Source organism: Cephus cinctus, unplaced genomic scaffold, assembly GCF_000341935.2.
Source record: "Cephus cinctus unplaced genomic scaffold, Ccin1 Ccin1_scaffold0802, whole genome shotgun sequence".
In the NCBI taxonomy this organism is placed as follows: domain Eukaryota; kingdom Metazoa; phylum Arthropoda; class Insecta; order Hymenoptera; family Cephidae; genus Cephus; species Cephus cinctus.
The window spans coordinates 95,545-113,119 of NW_014333400.1; the positions used below are offsets into that span (position 1 = coordinate 95,545).

General features: G+C 37.7%; 1 protein-coding gene across 10 annotated transcripts in view; it reads left to right on the forward strand.

Moving 5' to 3' along the window:
• Positions 1-17,575, forward strand: part of LOC107270534 (tyrosine-protein phosphatase 99A) — a 38,244-nt gene that overhangs the window by 12,172 nt on the left and 8,497 nt on the right. The window contains exons 2-12 of one of the 10 annotated variants that reach the window (XM_025087899.1): positions 177-364; positions 444-558; positions 13,268-13,468; positions 13,593-13,873; positions 13,968-14,224; positions 14,950-15,245; positions 16,011-16,231; positions 16,334-16,459; positions 16,579-16,751; positions 16,945-17,236; positions 17,328-17,499. In XM_025087899.1, coding sequence (XP_024943667.1) covers positions 177-364; positions 444-558; positions 13,268-13,468; positions 13,593-13,873; positions 13,968-14,224; positions 14,950-15,245; positions 16,011-16,231; positions 16,334-16,459; positions 16,579-16,751; positions 16,945-17,236; positions 17,328-17,499 — 2,322 coding nt within the window. Of the gene's footprint in view, positions 1-176; positions 365-443; positions 559-2,209; positions 4,327-11,831; positions 11,852-13,267; positions 13,469-13,592; positions 13,874-13,967; positions 14,225-14,949; positions 15,246-16,010; positions 16,232-16,333; positions 16,460-16,575; positions 16,752-16,944; positions 17,237-17,327; positions 17,500-17,575 lie in introns of those variants that run through there. The other 9 variants (XM_015745623.2, XM_015745624.2, XM_015745625.2 and 6 more) reach the window with 9 other exon arrangements.

A 17,575-nucleotide genomic window follows, 5' to 3' on the forward strand; every position in this document is an offset into this window, starting at 1 on the left:
ATTATACAACTGTCACGATTTTCTTTTAGGATAGGCAACATTTTCATAATATAGTGTCGCAGTGTTAGATGCCAAAAAATTATGCTTAATGAACATTTTCAATTCGCTTATAATAATGGCCATTTATTTTATTACAAGACTTATTTACTCATTGCAACCTTTTTTCTTTCTTTCAGCACCCAAAGGCAAACCATCTATTATAATGGCGCACAATACCTCGGCCAACTCCATCCTCATCACCTGGGAGCCACCAAGCAAGGATACGATACGCGGTGAATTTCTTGGCTACAGAATTGCTTACAGGCAAAGCGGAAAGCAGAATGAAACTATGAAAGAAATTTATATACGTGATCCAGGAATTCGAGTGAGTACCACTGATGACCTTTATATACTTTTTATATATGGTATGACGATAAATTATATACACTCTATTACCATTACAGAGTCACAACATAAATAATCTGGAGACTTTCACGAAATACCATATATCACTTCAAGTATTCAATCCTGAGGGCCATGGACCTCCCATGACGGTTCTAGTAATGACGGATGAAGGAGGTAAGTTAAATCGTTGAGTTATGAAGTCAATAGACTGGACATCGTAAGGAATATAATGTTACGCGAGCCCGGGTGTTTTGAATACAAACCAATGGACTTTAACCATTGGAATGCTCTATATAGATATATATTCTACATATCAGAATCTCGAGGCACAGAACACGCGGTCATATCTAGTCTATTTATATTCAGTCAAAAATTAAATTTATTCAAATGGCAAATATTTTTTTTGCTAAAAAACAATCAAAAATATCACTCACGCGTTTACACGATAATTTAATCAAATGACTGTGGCGCTATCGTGAAGCTAGTCAAGTGTACACATGACGCCGTCGGTAATAGCTAAAGAAATCTACCTTATCATTTGGTAGCCGAACATAAAACAAACAGATTATGTACCGACAGAAATCTGCAGATATTTCTCGAGTAACCAACAGTTAATTAAAACACAGTGGTAAAAAAGTTTTCCTATGAATCAAAAATGTGCTGAGTAGATCGCTTCCAGAATGATATACCAAATATTAACTTCCGATGGAAACTCGACAATTTATTCGACGAATGATAAAGTTCAAGAGAAATGACGATTGTGATTGTGATATCCCAAGTTCTACTTTAACTTATAACTTTAATCAATCGTTATTGAACGGATAACGGGATACTTGATAAATCTGTAAATCCACTATAAAAGTAAGAATACGACAATTTAATTTTTAAACCATTTCCATTTACGATAACACGGGTTTTGTACCTTAATATCAAAAACTTTGTCCAGCATTAGTGCCTTCGATAGCCTTTAAGTCGATTACTACATTAAATAAAATAACATAACAATAAATATTAATAAATAATCTTATACAAAGTAGAACAATGCTTAAAATGTCAGGGAGCAGATTATTCCATAATAGTTTTGGATAAATCATAATCAATGTTTAGTTTAAAACTCTCCTGATAAGCTTATATTGTCTTGTATTATTGACATATTTCTAGTAAAAGCATTTACGTTACATACCGCCAAAGGCTTTAGCCTGGACGGATCGATTAAGTACAAACACTTTGGCTAGACTTCCATGGGACACCATATAGAGTCTTGACCATCAGTATAGAATTGCCGTGCACACCGCGTTGCAATATGTGCAGGTTCAATAAGGTCAAGTGTAAATTAAAATGAGAATCCAGAGAAGCTTTTCCAAATAAACCACACCCTACGTCAATACCGTAGCACATCTAGGGGTGTATGTTAACAACTAGCCTTGAGGGATACTCTATACATTCTGTGAAATTCATTGGCATTCTGCCCAGGGTTCATCGGGTTCCAAATACGTCCCTGACCTAGCCTGGGAACCTTCTAGCCGTCCCTATATAAAATCCTATTGCTATACTTCAAATGACTGTCGCCCAGCTTGTAACATATAAATCCCACTCTCCCACAAAAATAACACAGCCAAACCGCAAATTCCTCTATGTTAAACGATGCAATAATATAGTTACGAAAATACAAATATAAGAAACGAACATCTAAATGTAATAATTTCCCATTCTATGCGTGCGAAATCTAGTTTCAATAAACGGGGCCCAAATTTATTTCTGTACGCCCCTGAAACTAGGTACGTCCCTCTCCAGCCGACCTTACGAACCGTCATTGTTACTCGAGCGCTCCAGAGGCCAACGCTGTCGTCGAACCGTGGCCGGTCTTTCGATTACTCTCAAACAGCATAGAACATAATCTACCGATAGATCGATACGCATTAATTAAAATTCACATCCGCAGGGTGTTAACTAAATAGAAATAAACAGAGAAAACACATATAAAGCCGCGATTGACGCGATGAAAGCCGCATAGTGAAAAGGAACTGATCGAAAGGTTTTGCCAGTGCGTGCTTCTGCCGGCTTCGGGTTATTTCTCCGTTCCTCTCCTACTTACTTCAACACTCTTCCTTCTACAACTCACTCTAAGTACTCCAGAATCTCTCTCCCTCGGTCTCCCTCACTCTTCCTCTTTCTAATCTTCTTTCCATCTCTTTCTTTCACTCTCTCTCTGTCTCACTTCCTCAAGCGGTCGATTATTGGACGACAGCACGGACGGAACCCTAAAGACACCATCTTGATACGACACTGTGTGTACGCGCACGTTTCATGCAAATACCCCTGTACAACCCGGAGCGGCCTACCGAGCAACCTACCTTTCTTCGTGCATTACGCTCTGGGCGCTCGTGACTCGCGCTTCGATACTGTCACGCATACACAACGCGAGGTCGGTAATCATTTTTATTGTCAGTGAAACTGAGTGTTATCATTGATCATTGCCAAATTCACTGGAGTACAGTGGTAATTGTGAGCCATTGGAAGGCAGTACTGGATATACTGGAAGGCGTCAATTAGACGCGATTGAAAACAAAAAGGAAATAAGAAAAGTATGAAATTGCAATCGTGTGGTGTATGTCTTGTGTATTTTGTTTCTGTGTGAAGATTCACGTGACAACTGACAAGGACAATTGTCATTTCGTTCTTTTTAATTAAAGCATTCGGTACCATTTGATAAATATTCATTAGTGCACAGTGCAGATAACACTGCCTATATCGTCATGGACGATGGTAATAATGACAGCAACGATAACTACTCATCAAGCGGGAATAGTTCGTTGATCGCATCTTTGTTATGGTGCTAAATAATTCTATACCGGGATCCATTCACACAATACCTCTATCTAGGGGACGTGCTGCTTTGAAAAAAGGGGTTCGGCTGTTCAATTCCACCCTTTTGACACGACGCCATTTAACACGTCCCTGTGCAGACCTTACGAAATGAAATCGTTTACAGTATCAAGCCAGTCTTGCTATTTTATTAGCTGCTTCAGCGTTCCCTAGCAATCGGTATCAAACTGTCGAAATTAGGGAACATAGTTTTATCGACCTTTCCGAAAATCTAAAAAAAAAAGAAAATAACACGAACGACCGCTCCATTTATCGATTCCTTTCCCTACCTCAACGAGCTCTTAGACTCCTCGCAACGAGTCTCCTCGAGTCGAGTTTGCTGAGGGCGCTGCAATCGTTTTCTCTTTCTCCTTCCCATTCGTATATTTTACCAACTTGACTATCTTTTTTCATCTTGCTACTGTCAAAACAACTAAGAATGTTCGCCGATCTCGCCATGCGCTCCTGACTGTTCGCAGTATAAAGATTTAAATGAATTTATAGTGAACATTGAAAATAAACCAAGAGCGCTGGCTACGATTCCGACAAAGAGAAAGGCAGCAGCTGAGAATCAAAGAGAGGATCAATAAAAGAGATCGTGGAAGTGAATGATACAGAGGTGGGGAGCATAGCGATAAAACGTCGCTGAGGATCATCCATGTGATCAGGAAGAGAAAGAAGAAAAAGGGGAAAGTATAGTAACGATTCCAAAGATCAGAACATAAACGAAGCGAGAGAAAGAAAAAAATCTCTCAAAAATGGGTGAATTTATTAAGTAATTTACGTAGTGCGAGGGAGGTGGCAGAGGGGTGGTCAGACGATCACCGATTTTTATAAAGCGTTTCCGTGGCAACTGCCAGATCAGTGAGAAAACGCGGAGCAAAATGTCGCAAGCCAAGATGAGCTGCTGGGCTCATCTCGGCGCGACAGCGGCTCTCATTCTCATGTTGCTGCCGGTCAGCATGAACAGTGTCCACGCGCAACAAACGACCGACGAAACCATCACTGAAAATTCTACCAACAGCATCATCACCACAGAGCAGAACGACAACGACAATGACAACGATACGTACCGAGGTAAATAATTAGGGATTTCAACTAGCTCAACGAGCTTAATCCTCGACCCTTTTTAATACGTGCCGAGTGTGTGTCGCGCACGACGCGGGCATCATGACGCATGCGTTGCCGTCAGTCGGCGCACGTGCGTTTATACACAACGAGTAAATGTCCAAAACTGTGTAAACAAATTATTTTTTTGACAAATACGTCGTACTTTAATTACCATAAAATAAAAATTTTACTCCATTACAAAGCTTGAAACGACACATATATGTATATATATATATATCATCATACAAGTAGTATGTATAGGAAACTCGGAGACTGGTGTAAAAAGTAGGGCAATTGTATCCCCGGGTTTCACGGGGGATCGATCCGGTTTCAGCGCTTCAACTGACGGGTAACGATCCTGGTTTCGATGTCCTGGAAAAATCTTTTTAATATGATGCCAGGTCGTTGAACCCTTTTCATTTTTCTTTCTTTTTATTTTTTTTCTTTGTCCCCATTTACTCTTCTCTCAATCCGTTTTTTCATATACTACGTCTTACGTACGTATACGGATCCATCTCTACGTAATCCGTGCACATGTATGTATGTACATCTGGCCTGAAGAGGCTTTTATACGTATAGAAATCTAGAAAACAGCTGCCACTCCTGCGCGTTATTGCACATAGGTGGTGCCACATATTTATTGTGGAGAGATACAAATTAATAACAGCATGCTGCCTTTATTAATAAATCCTAATACTTCTACTTAACATTACACCTGTAACGATCTTAGTCTAACTGACAATTTTAAATTGAACATTTGCGATGCAACCGAAATTCTGCATCGCTAACATTAGTCAATCGTTTTTCTTGCATTTTGTATCTTTGAATCATGCCACACCCTTTCGATCTATGTAATGTAGTGCATTGTTCATTGTCATTTGCATCCACCACGGTTCATCGCAACTCATACTAATTTTGTGCACTGAACGTGCTATGGAAAAGACATTGGAATGTAAATACAATATTACATCAGTAGATACAGTGCCCAAACTATTTAGCGATCAATATATGTATATCAGACTGGCGGATTTCCAATGAACGAAAAAAAGAACATCCTACAAGATTGAAAACTACTGGTACTGCTAATAGACTATGAAAATTGTCTTCGTTATCTTTGTACGTTTATCATAAATCCTGTTGAGCGATTGAACCGTTATCATGAACATTATCACCATCAATATAAACATCTAATGAACAATGTCAACATGAAGCAAATGTATGTCTCATTCGGTATTTTGTTCGTATGGCAAATAAGCTTTTGTAGTCTAGCATACGTCCAATCAAATTATACAGGGTGACGAGACTAACAAAGAGTGAATAGGTGTGACAATTGATAAGAGAAATGATAGAGACACAACAAAGACGAGATAAAACGGAGATTCTCGGATACTCTAATTCAATAAAAAAATAACGTACAATGTGTAAAAATAATTAATCCAAACTGACACTAAATCTAAATTCAAAAAAAGTATCTGGATCATATTTATCCTCTTCAAATATCTTAACAATTGGATGACTTAAACCCTGGCTTCAAATAGATAATATCTCGAAAATTGATTATTAAATTGGTATGTAATTGCCAAATTAATGTACTTGGCTGATCTGTAAGTTTATCATCTCAACGTCATCGTATAAAGCACGTATTGACAATTGTATATATCTAGATTAGTGACACGTGTCGAGGACATTCATTTGATAAATCAATTTTTACAGACTGCCTAACGTAATATTTTCCTCCCTACTTTTAATTGGTCAATTAATAATCAGTAAATTGATAATTCTATCGAATGCTATAACAAAGAGAAATAAAGAAAATTTCTTTCAGTCTTATTTAGCCAGATAAACGTGTCTTGTCTTGTAACGAATATAATATGTGCACTGTGGTATGCAGTGTTCCTCTTCTAAAAATATTATCTTTGTTGCTTTGTGGTTACCAAGAATCTATGATTTCCGGCTATGTAACGGAGTTGGAAACCCCTATTAAATATGTACAGTATGCGTGTGGGATTTTTGGGTTCACGCATACAGCATGGGGAAAATCTAAAATTAGAAAAAAAGATGGAGAGTTTTCGGTGTAAAATAAACATACAGTTCAAACGACACGCGCGATACTTCCCAGGCAGTAATACAATTTCAAGACTATAATACACGTTTTCAGTATATTCCTTGTAAAATGATATTGATAACGATTCGCGGCAATCTAATTGTCATATGAGGAAAATCAGTAATAAGAAAAAAAATGTTTTTTTTTTACCTATTCATCGACGAGTACTTAACTTTTATATGCAATTGACAGAATCCTACTTTTATTAATAATACATACCAATAAAGTTATACAATGAAAATTAAAATCGATTCCCTTTAAGGCCAAATTAATTTTACTTTTAAAACGCTTAAATTTTCGGTAAATAAAATTCAATGCTATATACCTTGCTAGCATTAAAGTTGCAAAGCATTAAAATAGTAAATAATTTTTCCGTTAACAAATGTCACGTGACTTTTTTCAATTTTTTAACTTGGGCCCTCGCTTCGGAGATAAATGCCACCTCAGTACCGTTAGAAAGCAATTGCATAGATACATTAAGCCCCAGTCAAAGGTAATCCCGTGTTGTATAGGAAGAGCAAGAGAAGGTGGACGAAACGGTGCAGCAGCATCGTAATGCACTATACTATAATATACTACAGTACAACACCCACAATATGGTACAGTAAGTGAAGCACGTGATTAGAGTAGAACCAAGGAAGAATCGCATCTCGGGTCTCCACTCGTGCATGGGACAGATCCGTCAGTACCGATTCACTTTCCGATCTGGATCAAAGAGAAGATTAGGGTTATTAGAGCGATTCACGTGCCGATAAGACCCATACCTAAGGGGACTCAACACTCATTATTCATTATCCCGTGCACGTACCTAGTATCAGCCACTCGTGGGATAAACGTCACGTTTAACGTTTAACGACTGTCCCGTTATTTCGAATTGGCATTTCTGTGCCCTCGTCAGCCAGTCCTCCTACAGGATATCTGTAATCATGGCGTTACCGTGGTGGATTCTGACGTGGCGAGGGTTGATTGAAATTATTGGACGGATGGGAGAGAGACTAGGTACATGGTATACTTGCTACTTGGGATATTCGATAGAACGTTCTTTTTACGTTTCATCATGACGATAATTACACAATACCATTGGATTTTCAAATTCGACTGTTTCTTCAAATTGGCATATACCTGTATACCAGGTTCCTTGGTTTACGCAGGTAAACCGGTTATGAGAAAGTTTACTGGTCGAGTTAGCCGAAGTTAATTTATTGAATGGAGTTGCGCGAGCAGCTAACGTGCCCCCCTTTCCCTTCCCCTTGCGTAAATAGGTCAATTACAGGGTGTCGAGTCACCAACCCTCTAAGAAATCTAAGGGGGTTATAAGCTGGGGTCAATTTCCTTGGGGGGCGGGGGGGGGGGAAGGGGCCCCCCTTTCCCTTCCCCTTGCGTAAATAGGTCAATTACAGGGTGTCGAGTCACCAACCCTCTAAGAAATCTAAGGGGGTTATAAGCTGGGGTCAATTTCCTTGGGGGGGGGGGGGGGGGGAAGGGGTCAGAAAACAGAAAGGACCTGAACCCTGATTATCATCTATAGAAGAGTACTTTAGGCATTTTTACCATTCCGTAGGATCTTAGTCATCAGTACTGAAATGATGTTAGGGTCGTTAACTGACAATGAAATATTTAAAGGGGGGTCATGGTTATTCTTTCATGCTTACATTAATGGATTACCCTTAAAATATTTTTTTTCTCTTTCTCTCTTCGGCGTACCTGAGTCACAGTTCAATTCATGAAGACTCCCAGGCGCTAGTAACCATTTCGCTTTAACTATTTATATTATTCTTTTTTTCTTTAATTTCTATCTCCGTATTCCTCTCTGGTATACAATTACATCCTAGTGTCGACTCTATTTAAGTTCCGCGCCACGCCCGTGACACAATGCCGTGACAATAATCTTACGGAAATTCGATGGTCACAACATGCGCGAGTCTCTGAGAAATTACGACAACGGCCAGAAATAAATTCTTCTTATCTATATCTTGTATTTCTTTTGCAACAAGAGAATCATAAACGTCGCATCTCTACAAAACAAAATTGACAAACGATCGTCTCTTGAGAATCGAGTAAATTTCAAAAAAAAAAACATCAAGCACTTCAGGAATATATTAATAAAATGAGTAAATTAACCTTCTTAACAGAGAAGCAGAAGCACGATAATAATAGAATATAAAAGAATAATGATAACTTGCAACGTATACAAGAATATAAAACATTTCAAAGACCTCTCGAAGTCTTGCAAATAGGCAAAATCAAACTACGAGGACTGGTTCCTTTGTTCTTTTTATCTTTAATATTTTATCACTATCAACCGAAATGCTGAGTTACGCATTCGCACAATGTTACACGTGTTCGGCTCGATAAAATGTTACAGTAACTATATACTCGTAGAATAAAATATGAAAAAGCACTTTAGGATGCGTCATGAGTATACCAGTAACTATAGTTATATACATATAGCTAACGACGATAGACCGTTTATTGTCCTCACTCACAATGCCTACTACTACTGCTACTACTGCACTACTACCTACACAGATATACAGATATACAATACCATAAATGTGATATTGGGCGGTGAGAAGACTTGCGAGAACGAACAAAGCAAAGAGCTTTGCTCGGACAGAGTGGAAAAACTACTTAGCGCCAGAACAACAGACAAGTTGAAATAGTAGACGTACTGGCAATGGTACTAGGTAGTTGTAAAGAAGATGCACAAACTCAGAGGTAGGTTTAGAGAATTAGGCGTTGCCCGTATACATTTGTACATGCTTATATTTCATATTACTTATATCTATATGAAATATATATAGATATATATGTATATGCATTTTAATTGCGAGAAATACAGAGGGCGATACCGATGCATGAACACAGGAATAAAGAAATACCCTTTACATTAAAGACGTTCTATTTCTATCGCGTGCCGCCCCGTACGTTTAACTCTGTCATTTTGGTTCGGTATTCTCCAACCCGTTAGCCAAAAGAAAGCCTAAGACTGATCGAATGTCTTTATGGGGTTACTCCAGTTACTTTTCATTTTCATAATGAAATGTTATAAAGCTTTTTCCTTGCGACGGATTTTTGTGGGATAACAAAGTCTTGCTACTCGTTCGTCGTGATTAATAAAAATGTATAGGTGCAACTAGATGACTATATGTATATCTTGTGCGTTCCATATTATTTCATAAGAATTCTCAGTGAATCCTTGAACCTTCCTGAATGATGAAGTTGCGACGGCTACTAGTTAACCTTGAGTGACGTGTTCATGGAAAAAAAAAAAAGTGGAAAATATCACGCGGACTATCTAAAACAATTTGTGCGCAATAGCACGCATATATTTATTTAAAAAAAATGAACAATAATATCTTCGAGATGATACAGGATTTTCCGCAAGGTAACTCAGGAATCAATTAATTGCTCACGATGCATGGACATTTGTATCAAGAAAAATCGTATTTTTTCTGGATATTACGTCATTTTTACTCACGATACAAGCAAAGAATTTGTAAGTCGACTTTTCGCTCGGACCTTTGATATGGGAAAATAAATACAATCAATCTCGAAGTTTCGTCAATGTTTCACAATAAAATGAGCTATTTGTTTTCGAGGAATACTTCCTAAATTCATAGAGAGAAAATACTTGTCTGGAAAGTTTAATGACCAGCGAGTTAAGCCGATGCTCTGTGTCAGTAGGAATCATTGAAGGTAAAGGTCGATAAAGTAAATCGAGCATAATGAGCAATTAGCAGTGCGTTAAATTACTCATTAACAAAGCCTTACAGTCGCACCTTTGGGCTAAATAATTAACTCTTATTCCGTATTACTATTTTGTGCACCCTTAAACCGTACAGATAGGTCATTAAGGTCCGACGTGTTTTTTCAAGGGGTAAAAGTATTTAACATTTTTTTTTCAATTTATACTCTTTCTTTGATCTTTTTAAATTAAATTAGAATAATAGATTTAATAAAATTTAGATAAGGATACCGCGAACCTCCGATCTTTAATTTTCGAATAATCGTTACCGTTAGAAACTGTATTGACAAAAATAATCATTCGGTACGGAGCGAGTGTTAAAAATCGTTTGTATAAAGAATTGATTTTGGAATTCGTCTACGGAAAGGATCTTAAAATTATTAACGCTTTCTCCGGATGAAAAGTATTTTGAGACCGAGTTTTAAATAGTCAAATCGTATAGTACAAATGTTTGCTTCATTCGAGAGAACCGTTACGGCACTGCAGAAACTTAAAGCACTTTCTCCAAAGTGAAGAATTACTATTTTTCCCATTATAGGCAATGCTCTATTTTAGTATCGATCGACGACGTTAGCAGCCGTGAATTCATCTCAACTCGTAAAACTCGATTGGCCAATATATTACATTAATTCTCGTGATGCATGGAGTCGCGTTCGCGTCTTACAAATGCAGGATTCCACCCACGTGTCCACATTGCGTCTAATGAGATTTTCAAACAAGGCGTGACATACTCCGTGGTGCGCGTGATTTCATTTACACATACGCACAGGTATAGCTGCGTTACGCAATAAGGAACGTTACGCGATTCCTGATCGAGTCTGTCGCGTTCCATTTCCTTTCCATTCGACACAGGGCAAACTAGAAATATCAAGTTTCTCTACATCCTTGTACACAATTAGAAAAATATATATTCTACAGTAAACTTGTGCATATGGTTCAAAAAATTGTCTATCCTTCCAGCGATACAATAACATACGGTCTTTTGCCAATGCTAAATCAAACGATGCGTCACGTCGTAGCTACAAATTATATCAGACCTTTATGAAGGATAATACGTGACCATTATGGCAATGAGAAGAAGAGCAGGCGCCATTTCGCTTTTTTAAATAGCAAAATTGTTCTCTTCTTTGGAAGTCCTTCCTTGTAAAAACCTTTTATGTTTTGAAATTACATTGCGAACAAGGACTGGCCCGGAGAAAACTCATGAGAATACATAAAAGGTGTATCCGAAAGAGTTTCAAAACAATTTTATAGGTTGTAACTTAGAAGAGCATATTATTTTTTTTTTTTTTGATAATCATAATAATCCTCTAAAGGTTCAGAAAGGTTATACTAAACATGAATATACTCTGAAACAATTCGTATTGTAACTCACTTCGAGTCAGAGTGGACCTATGTAACGCAAGAAAAAAAAGCCAGACTCATTAGGATGCACCTGCTGCCTCTCCTGTCAATGATGCCGACGTCCACGTGAAATAGACTGGTGGGATCGCACAGTCTTCCTTGTGCTCTTAACGGTTTGGATCCTGGTTTAATGGTGTAGACCATTAGAAGGAACCTGAAGACTTGGCCAGACTAGCACAAGAATAATACATATTTTTACAGATATTGTATTACCAAACTACGAAAAATTTAATAAGGTAAACCAATAAATCAATGAATTGAGAATGAAGAATGTAAAACGAGAAAATACATATTTTTAATTAAATAATTTGCCAGTCTCCACTTTGCAATTCTTCATATCAATGATAAAGATCATCGTGCATTTGCATTAAATAATTACACAATTGACAATTAATGCTTGCGATGCAACGGAACATTTCCGGCCTGTTGTAAATAACCACGATATTTCGAAAACGATGATTGCACCGATAGGCTAAAGTAATTCGCAATATCCTGCGGTCGTTTCATTGTTACCCATTAAACTGTTTGGCGAACAATATTTGCTTAGGCGCAACTTTTGAATCGTTATTAAAAGAAAGAAAGCGCGTTGGGGAACGAAGAAGAAAGATACCTGTGTCGAGCGTTTTTTCTTTGACGCAGTATGGATGAAGCTGCGTCGTCGAGCAGCTTTAAGTCTGAGGACGCGCGGGGCTGTGCTATTCCGAGCTTTTTGTCACTGGAGGAGTCTGCGGTGTCACTTGAGAGAGGATATTAAGTATTCACACTTTGACCTCACCTCCACTTTTCTACTCGCCAGAAGCTTCTACCTCCAATCCTTAGCGACGCTATTATACACGGAAATCTCTACCTGCGTCAGAGCTTGCGAAGACTCCGCCCTCTACGTATAACCACGAAAGATCATCCTCGAGAAAATCTCCTTGTAGTTTTCACGTCTCAAGTTGCTTGAGAGGTTGTGCTTCTGGTAGATAAGAGAAAAAAGACAAAAAATTCAACTCGAAAACTCCCGCCTAACGATGTATTTCTATGCGATAATTTTCGAACTCTAAGATCTCTTAACAGTGTATTTACCCTCCAAAAAAATTATCTTTTTTACATAATTTTGTGGCCACGTTTTTTAAAGGTGTTTTAAGCCTGATTGCATCAGGAAATATTGACAATTTTAGAAGTTACAGTTTCAAACGTTGACATGAGTTTGCGAGTACTTGTGCTCAAACTTGAAGCCCTCTTTTACCAATCTTTTTGACCAGTTTTTTTGACAAGTTAATTTCGATGGCTTACCGGGAAACTGCAGTCATGCGAAAGATAATGCATATCTTACATTTTTTATCTGACTACTGGTTCCGCGATATGCATGTCATCCGTTTGTCTCCGTCGAAAAAAATGGACCTTCACTCAATAGGCTTGGTCTCCGTAATTTTTCAATATGTTTGTCTAATTTTTTATTTACATGCAATGTATAAGATGTAAAAATATTTCTGTAATTTTAGTAAAATCTCTTAGTTTATTCGCGATCCCTTAAAAAAGAATTTTATTACCCTCGTAAGTTTTCATGAATTTATGGCAGCTTATTGCGACGCGAAATTTTAATCTATAACTTTTTCATAACGTTTTCTAATGTTTAATCTACTTTCTTGTTATTGGATTGATTGCAGTACCGACCAAACCTCTGAATCTCACGGTTCACGGTGTCACCTCCTCCACCATCGAATTGTCATGGTTGAAGCCCGAGAAAGTCAACGGCGAGATACATGGTTACAGAGTCTACTACATGCATTCCAATTATACCGACGTTAAAACGCACAAGATCTACGAACCGGGCACACCCTTCATTAGATTCAGTCTAAGTGATCTGAGTGAGTATAACATAGAGTTCAATGAGTTTAATAGCAGAGAATCATTGATGGTGAAAAAAATGCATGAAATTTGTATAACATTAATTTTATACGGATCTAATACCTATTATTTATTTTCTTCTAGAACCCTTCCAGGAATACAATATATGGGTGAAAGCTTTCACTTGGAAGAACGAAGGTGAACCATCGGATCACATTATTCATAAGACTGATGTAGCCGGTCCGAGCGCACCCACCATTTTGAATCTTACCTGCCAGTCGCAGAATGCAATTTATTTAAAATGGGCACGTCCTGGCGTTTTCTGGAATACCATCGATTATTATTATATCAATTATCGAAGCGAAAGTTCCAACGAATATAAAAATGTCGAAATAACAACCGACAAAAGGCAGCTCGAGATTGAAGTGAGTACTTAAAGTAGATATAAAACAAGTGAAGATCTGAGTAATTTGGTGAAAAATGTCGACATTCTTTATAATTTCTTTGTTCGATTTACAGATACCTATAGAGAATCTCACCATGAACACCATGTATGAAATCACTTTACAAGCTGCTACGAGGAGTACAATCGATAGCAGCCTAATTATTCAGGGTGAGCCTACTGTGCCCCGAAAAGTACTTGTGGCACCAAATTGCGACAAGATTCCACCGTTAATGCGAAGAAGCAGCAAAGAATTCAGTGCTGGTGTAATAGCCGGTATGGTGTGCGCGTGCTTTGCAGTAATGCTGGCTATAGCATCCTTCGTATTATGGAGGTGAGATTTGGCAGTAAAGATTTGACAGAGAAAATAAAGAAACAAACCAAAAAATCCCAATTGAAAGTGTTTCATAAGCGATTACATACGTAAGACGTAATATTTACAATCGCGAATGTTATGTACACAACCTGAAAATCTTAATTTGACTAATGTTATTGAAGACGACAACAATATAAAACATATGGCCAGCAGACAACTACGAACGTGTATAGTACGATATTCCTTAACCGGGGCCTTCTCTTATCACGCCTCGTTATCGGCGTGATAACACAGAATAATATTTTATATACTTGACTCGTCGCTTAGTCGTGGAGGAGATTCGTTTCTAGTTCATGCTACGCACGACGTCTCAAACGGCACATGTGTACCGTGGAAATAATCAGTCATGAATTTTGACAATGATTTTCGATTAGAATCGCATGGTGTCTTTGGGGTAGTGCAACGTTACTTACCGTAAGAGAATTTTATGAGTTAGGTGTGTTGTGACTATCCCGATAATGAAAACTGGGGGATCTATCTAATAATCAGTGTCAAATCCGCAATGTAATTAGTAAATCCATTTGCTCATTTATTGAGAAATGGCTATTAGCTATTCCGTATACGCAGTTCGTTTTTTTCTTTCTATTGTTACCGTTAAATACACTGGCCACTTGTTAGTTTTAGAGTTATCAATAGCCATTTAGTTTAATCTTGAATGTATATCCATTATGTGTACTTATAAGGCCGTGCTTCAGGCCCATTTTCAGAAAGTGCTTCCACACCGCTTACTACTATCTGGATTATCCGCCGCGCAATGTACCAACCTTGCAGGATTGGGAAAACAGTGAACAGGATGGTGAGAGAACAGCTGTGGCTGTGCAGCATTTCGCACAACATGTTGCGGCATTGCATGCCGACGGGGACATAGGCTTCTCCAAGGAATACGAACTAATCCAGTCTGAAACTGGTGATTATACAGTTGAAAACTCGGAGTCCGCTGAAAACAAGTTGAAGAATCGCTATCAAAATATACTTGCTTGTGAGTAAATGAAACTGAAATCCAAAATCCAGATAATCAGACACATTTCTTGTTTCATTATATGGATGTCTCTATCTTTTGTTTGCAACTTAATATTATTACCAGACTTAGCGTTGGTCTTATGTGACTTTTGTAATTTAGAACAAAAATCGTTTTACTTATGTGCAACTGCTTCACTCGTAGGTGTAATGTCTTTACTTTTTTTTTACATAAAGATGTCACATTGATTTCTGAGAAACATGTAACTAAAGTCGAGTAATTTTAGTGTTTTGTCATTGACTGTCTGTCAATAACACTTGTGATGAATCAGCGTGCATCATCTTGCCCGTTCTGAACAGCGTACAATAATACATAAAAAACATTAGTAAATATGTATACTACACACTGACGGTTAACGTTAATATGTAATTTACAGTCAAGTGCGAGTCACCTTGCATTCATAATGTCGCTCATAGAAATTCAAGGACGAATTCGTAATTTTCAAATTTTCCATCATAGCTCTGTTTAGTCACTTCTACCCCCCTTCTTTATATGAAAAGTTTTACAAAAAAAGGATTTCCTTCATTTGATTAATCTTCGTCGCATTAAAGAAAATAAAACTGTTACATAATCTTACATAGTCACGCCTAAGAAGTTTCTGCCATGCTAAAAATTATAAGTGAGAATAATATATTCTTAGTAACGTTGTGTTTTAGAATTGTATGTAGTTAATATCTGACATCTGCACTGGCGATATGATTATAAAACTAATTTATTATTTGTCAGACGATCACACGAGGGTACAACTTTTATCATGTGGAGGAGGTCCACCTAAAAAAGGTCAGGATTACGTAAACGCAAATTATATCGATGGTTGGCAAAGAGCCAGAGCTTACATTGGGACTCAAGGACCCCTGCCACCAACATTCGACGGTTTCTGGCGAATGGTTTGGGAGCAACGTGTTTCCATAATTGTCATGATAACTAATTTGGTCGAACGCGGTCGTGTAAGTTCAGATGAAGTATTCTTATTCATAATGAACATACAAGATTGATTCTCAAGTGAAATGATTTAAATAAGTATTTGAGTTTTATTTTAATATTTTTAGAAAAAATGCGACATGTACTGGCCAAAGGAAGGGACCGAAACCTATGGTCACATTCAAGTAACTTTAATGAGGGAGGATATAATGGCCACTTATACCGTACGAACTTTGCACATCCGCCATCTAAAGGTATTTATCTAAATAAGAAAGAATGTCGCGTTAGAAATGGATGATCGACTTCAAGAATAAGAAATAATAAATTAATCTCTCTGAGAACGACTTAAAGATAATGTTACAATTTCAAGCAGATCAAGAAGAAGAAAAATGGCACTAACATGGGAGAGCGTACAGTATTACAATATCATTATACGAGTTGGCCAGATCATGGTGTGCCAGATCATCCACTTCCAGTTCTGAGTTTCATTCGAAAATCATCAAACGCTAATGGACCGGATGCTGGACCGATAATAGTTCACTGCAGGTGGGATATTTTAAGATTGATATATTCACATCAGTTGACCTCGAGTATAAATAATACCCAATAGAATTAATTATCTTATCAATGGAATCTTATAAATGGAATCGTTTCGGTGATACCGTCGGGAATTGATTGAACTGCTGTAATGGAATTTGAATCTTCTTAGTTGACTGGATCGATTCATTTTCTTTGACAGTGCTGGCGTCGGACGTACTGGAACTTATATAGCGATTGACGCCATGCTAAAGCAAGCCAAAAGTAAAGGCGAGATCAATGTTTTCGGCTTTCTAAAACACATTCGTACGCAGAGGAATTTTTTGGTGCAAACTGAGGAACAGTACATATTCATTCATGATGCTCTGCAAGAAGCTATTGAAAGTGGAGAGACTAATATCGAGTCCAGCCGTTTGATGCAGCATATTCAGGATATGTTATGCCCATCTAACAACAAGACTGATCCTTGGAATAATCTCGAGGCCCAGTATAAGGTAAATACATTTTTTTTTATTTCTAAGCAGAAAAATGAAGTATTAATTACTATAACGACATTGCGGTTGATCCTCCTGTTTCTCAAAATAGCTTGTCACTTCCTGGAAACCTAAAGACTTTCACTTGGTATCTTCCACGAAACCTTGTAATGTCGCAAAGAATCGCAATATAGAAATAGTGCCAATTGAAAATGCTAGAGTGCATCTTACGCCAAAGCCTGGCATCGATGGCAGCGACTACATAAATGCTACATGGTTTTCCGGTATGTTTTTTCCTGTGTTTCAATCTATAATATACAATCGTAGCCATGATAAACATTTTAATAATATAATGCAATG